Raw genomic sequence first — 14,389 nt, forward strand, 5'->3', positions numbered from 1 at the left:
CATAAATCTAAACCTTGTTACGGAGCACAGAGAGTAACACACATTTGCAACTGTGCCTTTTTTTTTGTCAGAGCTAATCAGCGCTGCAGACTTCAGTGACAAGTTGAAATGGTTCACCATATCTTGCAAAATTCTCGGAAAGTTGAAACTGAAATCCTTGAACACCGCTCAATGTCCTTCACACAGCAAGCACAGAGCTCTGCGGTCGATTTCAGCAAAGATATATTTAGAACTCAATGCCTTATTAAACCTTTGAATTCTGTGTCAATGTTTTTTTAATTTAATGTTTGCTGACATTTCTGAGTGCAAAGAGCTAATATCCTGAAAGCCGTTCAACACATTTCCTGAGGCACAAAACTGCACCAGTGATCTAATGAAAGAAATAGTGGCCTTCCAAATAAAAGATGTGTTGTCGTATTTTATGCACCTATAACAAAGTAAAGGAATTTGCTCTTTTACTCCAAACTCACAGTTCAAAGGTCATCAGCGGCCCACATGTGGCCCATTAGTCTGATCCAGACTCTTCTGTTGTAGCTCTGAGTGAATGTTCCAGGCATTTCGCCCACCAGAAAGTGAGCATTGATCCCAGTCTGTTTTCTTCCAGGACTGCGCTCCAGTTAGCTCCACTCATAGTCTCCTGGAAGAGACGCATTTCCATCCCATGATGCTTCACAATCATGGAGGAGCAGGAGCACGTTGTGCTACTCTTCTAACTCACAGAGGGTTCCATCGGAGCACATTCTTTCACATGTATATTGTTTTTTTTATAACAAATAAAAATAATAATAAAAAGCTGATGTCATTTAAAGCCATGCACAAACAGTACTCACATAGGCATTTTTCTTTGCACCGTCACAAAACTTCATCCACCTCAGTTCTGTCTGCCTGAGTAGGCTGCTGCTTCTACTAGCTTGAACAGGCCGTCTGTTGATTAATTTGAACTCTGCTGCCACCTGGTGGCGGGAGGCTTGTTTAGCAGTCAAGCATGAATAAAGAAAATAATAAAGTTCTGCTTCTCACACCCCACCATGCCTCTATTTGACAAGTACTGACCAGGGCTGGATTTACAAGGATGTTGGCCCCTTAGCTGGAACAATTTTTGGTGCCCAATCCGCTACAGAAAAATTATTTTGTTAATGCAACAAAGGGGTGGGCGATATGGATTTTTGTGGCGATACTGTGATATTGATAAAAATTATGATTAAACAAATATTAATTACTTATTTTTTGGGGTAACTGTTTGGCTGTAAGTGCATGGCACATTAGTCTTAGCACTACAAACACAAATATTGTTCTTAAAAAGCATTTCCATTTACAACAGGCTTCTTTAGGACAGCACTTACTTAGAGAAGTGTGAGTTATATTACTGCTGCACTAAGTAACTGCATTAAATCATATTTTCCAAATTTACCGATATATGTGCTTGTGAAACTATCAGTGGAGAAAATAGCAAAAATAACATCTTCAACAATGCAGTCAATTTTCTATTTTTATTTACCATCAAACACTGAAATTTGGCGAGACAACAATAAATCAAAGATCCTTATCATAATCAGAGATTTTTCACAATAATTGATCAATAATGCAAAAAATGCCCACCCTCCTGTCTCTACAATAAAACATGGGTCATTCAGTTGGGATGATTTACCAGCCGCAGGGTTGACTCTATTGTGATCTAACGCTGCCTTCGTTTCTTTTTTTTTCCACTGCTGTCAGTGAGAATATAGCTCTCTTTTTGGAAGCTTTGTTCTTTTCTTCTATAGAAAGCAGCAGTTTAGCAGATCTGAGACAAGTCTGGTATTTCTGAAGAGTATTTGACATTCTGCTGCTGTGACAGACTTGACGACCTTTCATGGGCCCAACAAAGCTCCTGCTTTGTTTAAATGTTATATTTAAAGCAAACTGTGGGCTCTTTGAAAATAAATATGCTCAAGTAAAATTACTGGAGCCCTTTGTCACAGACTGCGCTATTTATATAAACCCAAAGACCTGTCACAGCCGACTCCATACGAGAGGATGAGACTGAAACAAGTGCAATAAGAAAATGCAAAGCACCAAAGAAGCCGAGCGACTTCAACACAACAAAAGCAAACAATTATTAATGACATAGAAGCGCTGGGCTTTAAAGACTTATTTATAGGCGTTCCAAATTAGAGACAGTAGACAAACCGATGAAGTGCTTAGCCCTGCGTTTGAAGGATTTCAGAAATAGAAACAGATGACTTCAGGGTTTAAGAAAATCCAAGACAATGAAGGAACAAGTCGATGAAGAAGCTTTTTTTCAAAGGCTGTTTACTTGGTATTTTGTGAAAAACTTTCCTGCTGAGAGTTGATAGAAAGAGAAAATATCTAAGCATAAGTCAGTGTCACATAAAACTGTCCACCGATGTGAGAACATGTGACATTCTCTGGTGAAGCAACGTATAGCTATTTACAATAGCTAAACGTAAATAGCTATTATAAAAAAACTATTCATCCCCTCAGGTGTTGGATCTTTTACAAATCTTTCATGATCAAAATTCTTGACAAAAAAATATTTAATGTCAAGATAAAATGGGGTGAATATTAAATGCACTTATTTTGTGTACGTATTTTAAATTAATTTTCATTATTTTTTTAGATAACAAATTTCACTTTGACAGTAAAGCACTGATAAGACTTCACCTCCCTTCTCACACAGGTCTCTTAGACGTGTCCCTTCTCAAACACTCAATAAGTGCAATAAGAAAATGCAAAGCAACAAAGAAGCCGAGCGACTTCAACACAACAAAAGCAAACAATTGATAGAAGCTGATAGAAACTTCTATCAACTCACTAAGTTGATATAACTTAGTGAGTTCTAAGTTCTATCAACTTAGAACTTAGAACTTTTTTCTTTTCTTTTAAATTTGTCGTAGTGCACGTGACAACAGGGAGCTAAATATGGGAGCGGCAGAAGAAAAAAAGCTCTACGGGCACAAAACAGAAAATGGAAGAGAGAGATCAATAAAGATATTGAAGGGATGAAGAAAAGCTTTTCAAAGTGACTGAAAGGTAGGTAAGTTATGTCAGTGTATCAACAGGAGAGTTGTAAATATTCAGGTTAGCTTAAGCGAGTCTAAAATGACAGGTGATTGTTGTCTTACGATCATTTGCTGTAGTTGTAGGCCTATTTACAATATTACAGATAATAAATAACTAAATAAAGACCTAATAAGTTGTTTATAGTGAATCATAAAGCTGATAAATTATGTAACAAGGGTCCCCGACACTGTGTTTCTTTTTATATTACATAAGTGATATTTTGCTACATGTGTTAGAACGTCAGGAAAAACTGTCAAGATAACTAATATTGTAAAACAGAAGTCATACATTAAGTCAGAGGTTTGCCGTTAGGGAGCGTCCTTATGCTGAACTCTGGTTAAACTCAGCAGGTGATAAAAACCATAGAAGTAATTGCAACTTTAGCGTTATGCTAACATGAGTGTGCAGTGATGCAGTGGAGGCATAGTCAGTGCTTACCGGGATTATTACAATAAACAACTGCAACGCTTGTCCTTTTATGCTGTGTTAATACAGATTTAAAGGCAGTACATTCAATAAACATCTGTTTGACTAAAACAAATTTAGTATTTTTTAGTAAGGCATCATATCTCAACAAAAAACTGTAGTAACTTACAAAAGATCCAACATAGGAGTGTGTTGTTCAGTTTTGTCTAATAAAATATGTCCACCGTCATAGAATGGTAAGACATAAGAGTGCTTTTATTTTATTCTGATTTAATCCCCTTTTCTGCACCTGTCAAGAGATGGTGTTTTTAAATGGGAAAAGTTGATTTATGAAAGTAGTTCTGTAGTTAATGACATCAGGCTGGAGAAATTAATATTGATTTTGTATAAGCCTTACTAAACATTGGAATGCTAGAAAATGTACAACATAGAGTTGAAAGAATGTTCCACATTCAATTTGAATATGATGCCCATTACTGAGGGCATCATATTCTTCACTAGTCTGATACTCAAAAGTCATTATACTCTGTTATGTGCTTCGGGCACATTATGATTTTTGTTTACTTTTTCTTTGCTTTCTTATAGACTTTAGTTGAATGACCTCTTGTTAATATGTTTTGGAGTTTGGATAATTTATTATTTTTGGTCATTTGATTACGTTAATTTGTGGCGCTGTTGGTCCGCCTATAAATAGGCTGGGTTTCGGCATGTTGGGATCTCCGCCCTTCCACTCGCTCCACCACCACAGGGGAAGCGTCTTGACACGGTGCGTGCTCGTCTAGTCGCTGTGGGCCACAGCTGACGTTTCCAGCCTGCCGTGCGGTGTTTCTGTTAGCCTTTGTTTGTTTGCTTTTTCGTTGTGATTTTAGTCTGGTGGGACCGGTTGTCCTGGTTTCGATCTTTCTTTTGCATTAGGTTCTTTTTTGCTTTAGTCGGTACTAGTAGGGGCTTCGACGGCCCTGTACAGGGTTGGCCCCCCTACTGTACCGTTTTGTTCTGTTTGATCGGCTCACCAGGTCCAACTTTCTGTTACTACTTCTAGGGTTTTGTTTTTCTTTTTTTTTGGGACACGGAAAACTGAGGGCCTTTAACTCTATTTCTTCACACAAAATCAGAAGCAGCTGAACCAAGAAAACCAAAGTTCCAGAGAGTTTAAGAATAAAATATTTTGTTGAACCCTCATTATTGTCTCGTGTCCTCAAATATGTTGTGCCCTTGTAACAACTCCTAAATATTCCTAAGCACCTTGATAATTATTTGAGTGGCATTTGCAAGTGTATTGTGGACTTTAGATCTCCCTGGAAAGCAACATTCAGCAGGTACTGTACAAAGGTGAGCACTGTACACAAAAAATGCCGCTTATTATGCTACCACTTTAAATACTCAAGCTAACAGGCTGTGAGATTTACTAATCTTTTAGGCTAAAAACAAGGTTACATATTAGACACAAAACTTGTTAGCATGCATAAAATCCATTTGCTGATTAATCACAATCGAAGTAGAGCTCAAGTAAAACTAGTTTTCTGTATAACAGCTGTAATCAACAAATTTAGTTAACCGTGTGTGAAATTTTGGATTATAGTAGTGTTTAAATTAAAACTCCCAACAAACATGAGCATTTTTTGCATGTATATGGTCTACAAAAATATTCTAATTGTATTGTTTTGTGTATTTCTGCTTTCAGTTCTCATTTGACAATCAAGAATCTGTCAAGACTCTTTTTAACAACATTTCAAAATGAAAAAGAGACTTCCAAAATTACCAAGAATCTCATTTAACAGATTCTTGCCCAGCATTCTGGCTGTTTTCTGGACAGGCTATTGAAGTATAATTGTGATTTTTTTGGAGTACACTGAAGTTGAAACCAGTGTGGAAATTAAGGACTTATATAGATTCCATGTATTCCTGTCAATTGGAAGGCCACTGGTGGAAGATTTGGTTGAAGAGCCAAATCAAAAAAACCACGTCGATTCTCATGTTGATTTAAGATCAGCATTGATTATTTTTAAAGTAGCTAATTTTCAGAGGGAATCAGTGTCATTGCCATTTATTTGTAATTTTACTGGTTGAAAAGTTTAATAGCTTAATCATAATCTTCATTCACTTTTCTCCACAGTTTTTAGGTTCTTTAAGATTATTGTGATGATATAGCAACAACTATTATTTATCCTCTACAGCCCATACTAATAGGGTAGACAGTCAGCCTTTAAAATCACTTCTCACAAAGAAAGCACCACAGATCACTGAGGAGTATGAAATCACAGATTTTAACACATAATGTAGTTAGTGTGGGATCACTGAAAAAATCTGAGATCTGGTTGAGACACTTGAGGTTAGCTCTAGAAACTAACATTTCTTTAACAACTACCATATAACTGTCTTACAGTGTTGATGTGTACAGCCAAATCTACACGTCTGGTTCCATACTGCCATTCAGAGCAGATCACAGAAATGAGCCTTTATCTGGTGAAGTTGTTCATATAAATGTAGCGTACTTTGATGATAACTGTAATGCTTATGTAGTAAACAAAACAAGTGACTACGAGTTAATCACATTAGCAGAAGTTTCTGATTTTCATCCTTTAGATTAGGGGTGTCCAAACTTTTTTCATTGAGAGCCATATATATAAAAATATAGGAAGGGCTGGGGCCACTTACTAGAAATTAGACATATAGCCTTAACTTCAGTGTAAGTTAGAAAAATCAATTAAAAGTGGTCAATATTTTATATTGCTGAACATAATTAAAGGCAGCTTTCCATAAATTGATCTTTATCAATTTATTCAGAAAAAAACTTTGGTAGCTATTTCTCAGCAGCCTCAGATTTCTTCTTAGAAGATTTACAGTACAGAGAAAAAACAATAAAGGGGAAAATGAGATGGGTACATTTTAAGCTTGTTATTTAAGTTAACGTTCGTTTGAAACATTAACAAGCTGAACTGCACTTAATAACAGGAGTGCATATAATTTTATTAAATTATTCTGGTGAATATCAGCTGCGCTAGGTATGTAAATCGGGCCATCCAGCTGCGGCGCTGATCCGACGCCACTTGTGCCAAAAATCCAGACAGATGTCACTTGATCAAGTAGCACATCTGCATCAGATGAGATCAGCTGACTTTGTACTCTGTGTGTTAACAAGAAAAACGCATATAAGAAAGTGGTGTGCAAAAGCAGGATAGTGACAGAATTGATGCGTTTTATTGATATTTGAAGCATGTGTACTTGCACATGCATTAACTCAAAGGTACTGTAGAATATATTTTTCACTCACCTAAAGTGGGAACGACATTGCACTCAGTGGAAACAGTGCTGCTGCACTTTGGACTGGCAGGTCTGGAGTAAACTTAGTGGTTGAGATGCAAAGGACATTATGGAGATGGGAGTCGGTCATTTTGGTTCTCATTCTGCTTTTGTTCAGAATGAGAAAATGTTTGCTCACATATGTATGTTGAGCCAAACAGACTGATCATTTTTTTCACGTGGCGTCTCATCAGAGGAAACTTTTCCTTTTCCAAGCCCCGGTAGAACTCAGGGAGAGAAAGCTGCTGATGTTGATTCTTCAGAGAATCATCACACTGGGTTTCGATGAGTTCTAATTGCAGATTATCTTCCACTTCTTTGGGATCCACCAAGAAACGAGTTGTGAACAGCTTGGTTTCTTTTTCAATGACAGAAAAATTCTGGAAGTGCTGTCTGAATTCCATTTCGAGACATGTAATCAGACACATATTTCCCTTTTTTAGACACAAACAGAAAAGACTACAACCACAAATAAAATGCAGCAAACAAAAAAAGAGACGCAAAGAAGACTACAACCACAGATGAAGGAAGAGAAGGATGTAGAAAAAATCGATGTGGTTTAAGATTAAATGGAAGTCCATCACCACTACTCGTGGCATATAGACTATTCGAAGACTCCTCTAAATGCAACCTAAAAAGGTGTCCTTCTTTTCCCCAGATTTGAAGGATGGGTCCCGTATATCCTTCGTGGTCCACCATATCCCATGACTCAATTTAGGTCCAAACTGGGGCAATGGCTGTGTAGAGTGGCAAAATTATTTTGCTGTATTACACTTATGTTTTTAAGCAAGAATGTAGATATATAAATCTCAAATATCTGCTTGGTTCATCAATACATCATCTAATTGCAATATTGTTTTCAATATTGCAATTTCAGAGATGTCTCCTCCTGCTGCATTAACAGCTGGGAGCTCCAGGTTCGGCCTATTGCAAGACAACCCCTAACTCCTGACACATCATTTTAAAAACTCCCACTAGTTTTTCCCTATGAGTGGAAATTAAACACATATATTAATAAGTTAGGTAGTATCTAGTTGTAACATTTTTGGCTCACTAAAGTATTTAATTTATTCCTGAGCAAATCGGTTTGACTGATTAAAGTTCAGTGATTCTTGAGAATAGGGACAAAACAGGTCCTATGGATAAAGCACAACATTTGAATAAAATATACACAACATATTTTTTTCAAATATCTGACTAAACTAACCTGGGTCATGTGAGCACAACAATGTATATTTTCCTGGTGTTTGCTGAATATTTTTTTATTTTAAATATTATAGTAGGTGGTTGGTGTCTTTAAAATCCCTTGTCCTGGAGCAGAACTTAATACATTATAATAGTTTAAAACAATTAAAGAATACTAAAATTATATATTATGGCAATAATATATAATGACACTGTAGCAGATTTAGATGGAAAAATATATTTTTGAATTCCACCCCAAAAGTGGCTGTTTAGTCAAGACAACATCTTAACTGGGTTGCTTCCACACACTGGCAGTAGAAAACTCTGTGCATTTAAAAAGAAAACACAACAGCCTGAATTTAGCTTCAAAGAGGAGTGAGCTCCGCACTAAACATGTTCTACGCTTTAATGTTGCTGTGAGAGAGAGAAATTATCCAAATGGCAACTGCAAATGGAAATTAGCAGATGTTATATGTCTGAAATGCAAACTAATGACCTTTATCTATTCTGCTATTGTTGATTTTTAAACTGAAAAGAAAATCAGCCGAGGAATCAACGGACAGACCTGCACAGAGGAACCGACAGGAGACCTGACTGAGCAGACCTTTCCCTTTGAACACAGTGTTGCCCCTGGGGATTTGGTCTGGGGGAGGGTGAGGGGGAGGGCTGTTACAAAGACGAACAATTTAATTCAGTTGAACAGCAATCACACTGTGCAACTGAATTGATTGCCATTAGCACAGACAAAATATATCTAACAGTTACTGAAGAAGTACTTGAACTGAATTACGAATGGATTTGATAACTGCACTAGTACAGCACATTTAAATACACCAATACTTGGTCAAACATGGAAAAACAACATGTTAATTTGTTCAGCCAGTGCAATTAGTAATTCTAAATATAATGTGAATTAAATAATAAAGCATATTGTGCAGAACACATAGAATTAGACTGAATAGATATGTCCCTATGAATCAGGCACATTGTCCCAGATAACCTATCGAGAATTTTCTTTTCCAAAACCAGATTTGTGCAAATCTAGTGTTGACCTACCGAGCACAGTCTTATACAGCCAGAGAGAGACATTTTTGGTGATGACAGAAGCAGTTGGGCTATTTTATTGTTCTTTTGCCATTTGTACCGTGAGTAACTTGTCGGTTTCAAGGTATACAAAGGTCACGGTTTTAAAACCACTAAAATTCTCCATCATGCTGTTTCTGCCATGGTATAAGTGTTTTGTTTTGTTTTCTTTCTATTTTTTTTTTTTTTTTTTGTTTTGTCTGGTCAGATATAAAGTACAGGTTAAATTCCATCAGTCACATGCAGCTGCAGTATCAAAATCCCTCAAAGAATACAGTCTGTGTACTTGTACTCAAGACTTTGAAGTGGTGTAACTATTGTTTTGCATTTCTAAAAGATTTTCAATAACCTACAATTGCAAAACTCCTATATAGGTTTTTTCCTTTCTGACTTAATGGTAGGGATTTATCGTATTATCATTTATCAGGCTAAAGTTCTTATAATGATAATAATTTTGACTTACCCTTATCATGACAAATTCCAATTAAGGATGCTTAAAAAAACTGCCCTTATTGTTAGTTTTGTTATTTTTACTATTTTCTCCACTGTTTGTTCAATGAAAGCAGTAATGTATATCTACACAATAGAAAATATGATTAGATGTCGTTAATATGTGCAGTTTAATAGTATAAATCAACCTTCTTTATGAGACTGGGGTCCCAAAGAAGCAATTATAAATGGGAATGTTCTTCAAAAGTAGCATTTGTGTTTGAGAGACTATGATCTGCCAGCTATTAAAAGAAGCAATAAATAGTTCTTATCACCACTATCACAATAGTACCACAAAATATTGATAAAACTTACCTATATCACCCACTCCTATTCGAACTTCAAGGCACAACTACTTTTGCACCAGAAACATATTCATACTGTAATCATAATACCGTGATACTGCAAAACCATGAAATTTTTACCTAATGTTATCATCCCATTATAATTTCATCTACCGAATTGGCAGATCAAAGCTTTACAAAATTGGTCATCAGAAATTGACCATAAAATCTTTTGATCATTGCATTTCTGATACATTAGTTAGAAATGTGCCAGTTTGGCTTAATTTACACTGCTGTTGTCTGTAGAGAACTTAACATATCTCAAACTAAATCAGTTTAAAGAACACTGGAGGCAAAAAAAAAGTACCCTCTAACCTCCTGCAGGTGGAGCAGAAAAACCGAAAAAAAAAAAATTCATCATATCTCAATAATCCATTCAGTCTATTCTGTGGTTTTAAATGAAATCGTGACACAGAAGGTTCGCCCACTCCCCTTCTCCCTCTGCCTTAAATGTCACCTTCAGAGAAGAGTGGGGCCATTCTGCAGCATGCAGAGCAACCTGGGGAAGCACGCGCAGGATGGGGAGTTGATCCTCACGTTCTTGCTTTATTATTATTTTCTGACAAGGCAATGGGGGCTGCCACGGGGAGAGAAATTAACGTTACTCTGATAGACTGTCGCGGGAATTCTGACTTGAAGGTTTAAAAGAGAGCGGGTAGCGCTTCAGACCGGTGAACACAGACCGCATCTGTCCTGTCCGCAGCAGAGAACCCGTTCAAGGGGGGCATCCCCCGGACCCTTCTGGGAGGGTTAGCTTACTTTTTAACTGCCTCTCACCATTAGAGCCGCGGGGCTTCGCGCGCCGCTTCGTTTCGGCTCCTAGAAGAAGCGCGCGCAGCAACAATCAGGGATGCTCACAAAATCAGCATGCAGCACCAACAGCTGTGCCTTTCATCCTCTGCAAGACAGCATCTTCAAACTCACACTCATTTACTTTTCCCCCCGTGTCAGGGAAAAGAAGGCAGGCGCGAGCGGGTGCAGAATGAAGGTACCTGTAACTCCACGCTGTAGCCCTCGTAGTAGTGCGTCGGGAAGACCCCCAGCAGTTGTTGCACTTGGATGGAAAGTGTACACTCCATGAACCAGAGGATACTGAGGTGCGCCAGACTGAGTTGGAGACTCGTCTGTTGCTGGCCGCGATACTACGCTGGAGTATCTATAATGTGCCGGCTGTCTCCGCCCCCGCTGCGCCGCCATTGGCCGTGATAGTTCAGCTCGGGCCAGGCGACAGGAAGTGCCTGCTGCTCCCTACATTACTGAAATATCACCTGCACATACCTTTCACACAGAATGCTAATTTGTTGCAGGTCAAACATCGCGAGCAATTATCAGTATTTTTACAACTTTTCATTTTGAATTAGTTTCAAATTTGTCTTTAGACTAATTATATATATTTATTGACAAAACTAATAAATACATTTATAAAATAGACTCAAAGAACAAATGAGTGCAAGGGAACCAAGAAGTTGCTAAAGTTACAGAGAAATGACCAAGTCATGTTTATATTGATTTGGATCTGAACATCCATCCATTTTCTATACACTCTTGTCCCTAGCGGGGTCAGGAGGGGTGCTGGTGCCTATCTCCAGCAAAAGTTTCGGGCGAGAGGTAGGGTACACTCTGGACAGGTCGCCAGTCTGTCGCAGGGCAACACAGAGACACACAGGATAAAACCATGCACACACACACACACTCAGACCTACGGAGAATTTAGGGAGACCTAGATCTGTACATAATAGAGGGAAAAAAGCCATGGCGATAGTTTCCAACTCTTAATTCAAGTAGTTTACTTTGTGACCCATCTTCAGGTCATTATAGTGCCGACTGCATGCTTAGAAACACGTTATCTATGTGCTTTTGACCAACTGTGACATCGGATATTAAATGGTTTTGTAACTTGTGCCATACATGTGAAGCTTGAAAACTTGTTCCTCAGAGCAGAACCTCCTTCCAGTCCAAAGAGGCACACAGACCTTCCCACTTTGTATGTACAGACATCACTGAACTGCCCTCACCTCAAAAGGGAACAGATACTTGTAGTGCAGGATCATTTTACGAAGAATGTGAATCCATTTAGAATTTATGATCAAAGGACATAAATTATTGCAGCGATACCTTGTGAGCATTTCATTCCAGAAGACAGAAATGTCAGCAAATCCTTAAAAAGTCTTGAAAAGGCTTCAAATCTAAAATTAAGGATTCAAAAGGTCTTTAATTTAACAAAATACTCTAAATTGGCCTTAAATATATCAATCATCCATCCACCCATCCATTATCCAACACACTTATCCCCTGACGACCTCACAAGGGATCTCAGCATGTTGGACAATGGATGGGTGGATCTCAGCGGTTAATGGGCGAGAGGCTTTAACCGTTGCTATGTGTATGTTATGTGTTTTATTCAGTGTGATAATTAATTGCCAAGAAATAAATGTTAAGGAAAAGTATTTTGCAAAGCATATTCATCTGTCTAAGGTTAATTATTCAAGTTAAGGTTTGCAGAGCACTACAGGATTGAAACTTAATCTAAACAAACCCTGAACTCCTTCCCTTTTAAGTGACAACTGTTACTGAAATTTACCCGTAAAATTTGCGAACTTAGCTAGGTATTAAAATCTTTAAAGAACATAAGTTTACAGGTGTAGTTTATAATTTAACACCTGTTTGTGAATCTATTAAAAAGACATTTAACAGATGGTTAGCCAGGAACTTAAGTATTTATGGTAGAGTTAGGCAAAGCAGGACGACTGTTAAGAGCGTCATATGTTCTTTCATCACTAGAGGTCAGCAAAGCGCTATGTTCTGATCTGGACGAGATTCTCTTCAAGTTTGTATGGAAAAACTAAAGCACATAAAATAAAATAAAGCACACTAATTAGCATCACTGGTGTCTAGGTTCTTGTGATCAGTCAGTGGGCCCACATATAGGGCTACAGGTGCTGTTTGTTTGCTATAATCCTAGAAAAAATTTAATATATTATAAAAAGGAGTGAAAAAAAATCCCCTCATGCAATCATTATGAAGAAACTTAACAAATATGTTGCTTCTATTGAAAAATTAAAAACTTGTAAGAACAATAACTCTTCTTAAAAAATTTGTCTCATAAGCAGACACCTTTGTTTTATCATTAACTTTTATTTTTCTTGAAGTCGTTGTAAATTAACTTGAATGAACTTTTGCAAATCTGAAAAGAACCAGCACATGAAATTCCTCTTGAAAAACCCAGCAGAAATTATTTACAACCATTAGCTATATTACATGAATATTATATATACCTGACTTTTTTTTGGACTAACTTAACAAAATAACACATATTTACACTGCAAAAATGCAAAATCTTACCAAGTATTTGTATCTAGTTTTTAGTTCAAATATCTTAGTTCATTTGAAATTAGACAAAGCTAAAATTTTTGCTTAGTTAAAAAACAAGACAAAGAAGACATTTTCCCATGTTCTGCCAGTGAAAATTTTCAAGGCTTTTTGAGTTGAATAGTGAACTGAAGCCACCATGTGAGAGCCATGTGAAAGTGAGCCACATGTTAACTTCTAAAAAATAATAATAATAATAAGAAGAAATGATAGCGCTGATTGTGCAAAAGTAGATCATCTCTGTATTACACTCCATCCTATAGTGCATAAAAACTGTGTGTTTAAAAACAATGGTTTGGACCCTAATGTTTCTTTATCGAAGCAGCTCATGTTGAAATTAGAAATGGGATTAAGTCTAGGAATGTGGTGAATGTTTTGACAACTAGAGTTTATTTAAAGTTGGCTGTGTGCTTCTGGAGATGTTTTAATTAAGATAAACATTCGCCAAAATCCACAAAGAAAGCATCTGAGCATAACGTTGGAATTAAAATCACATCACCAGCGTTTAAAAACACCCATCCATCTCAGATCTTTGCTTTTATTGCGTTGCCAAGTTTCACGTTTCCTAACATCTTCTTAATATAGTCATTTGTTGCAATATGGAGCACAGCCAGAATTTTTTTTTCTTTTTGAGTTTAATATAAACTCGTCCCTGTGATGTTTAGAGAGAAGCCAAACAAAAGAGTCAGAAGGGATTTAAGTTCTTGTCGATTATGCTGTTTTAAACTGTCGGGACCATCACTTGGCTATAAAACATGAAGGTAAGAACCATCCTCTCAATTACAGAACCCTCCTTTCTATTATAGAAACTTAAAAACTTATTGCAATTCAAAAATTGTCCAGAGTAAATTTGTTATTTTTTCAGATTGTATTTGATTTGATTAAATACCAGCAGTGCTGAAGTTATCAATATATCTTTGCAGTAAGAGGGTCTTATGTCTGAATCCTGGCAGGGAGTTTGCCTGTTGAGTTTTCATGTTCCACCATTTAATTTTAAACTTTCTCCAGGATCTGCAACTTTCTACTGCAACAAAGATGTTCACAGTAGGGCCATAACCATTAATCCAATAATTAGAGTGCCCTGTTATCAAAATGTCTTTTTACAAATCATCTACCTCCGGGGTTTA

General features: G+C 37.1%; 1 protein-coding gene across 3 annotated transcripts in view; it reads right to left on the reverse strand.

The window, feature by feature from the left end:
- Window positions 1–11,055, reverse strand: part of zmat4a (zinc finger, matrin-type 4a) — a 68,580-nt gene extending 57,525 nt beyond the window's left edge. Inside the window, exon 1 of one of the 3 annotated variants that reach the window (XM_015045595.1) lies at window positions 10,886–11,055. In XM_015045595.1, the coding sequence (XP_014901081.1) occupies window positions 10,886–10,972 (87 nt within the window). In that variant the 5' untranslated portion in view covers window positions 10,973–11,055. Of the gene's footprint in view, window positions 1–470; window positions 659–830; window positions 939–10,885 lie in introns of those variants that run through there. The other 2 variants (XM_015045596.1, XM_015045597.1) reach the window with 2 other exon arrangements.
- Window positions 11,056–14,389: the final 3,334 nt, after the last annotated feature.

This window comes from Poecilia latipinna, unplaced genomic scaffold (genome assembly GCF_001443285.1).
Source record: "Poecilia latipinna isolate Pla-1442-1.1 unplaced genomic scaffold, P_latipinna-1.0 Scaffold734, whole genome shotgun sequence".
Classification (NCBI taxonomy): Eukaryota; Metazoa; Chordata; class Actinopteri; order Cyprinodontiformes; family Poeciliidae; genus Poecilia; species Poecilia latipinna.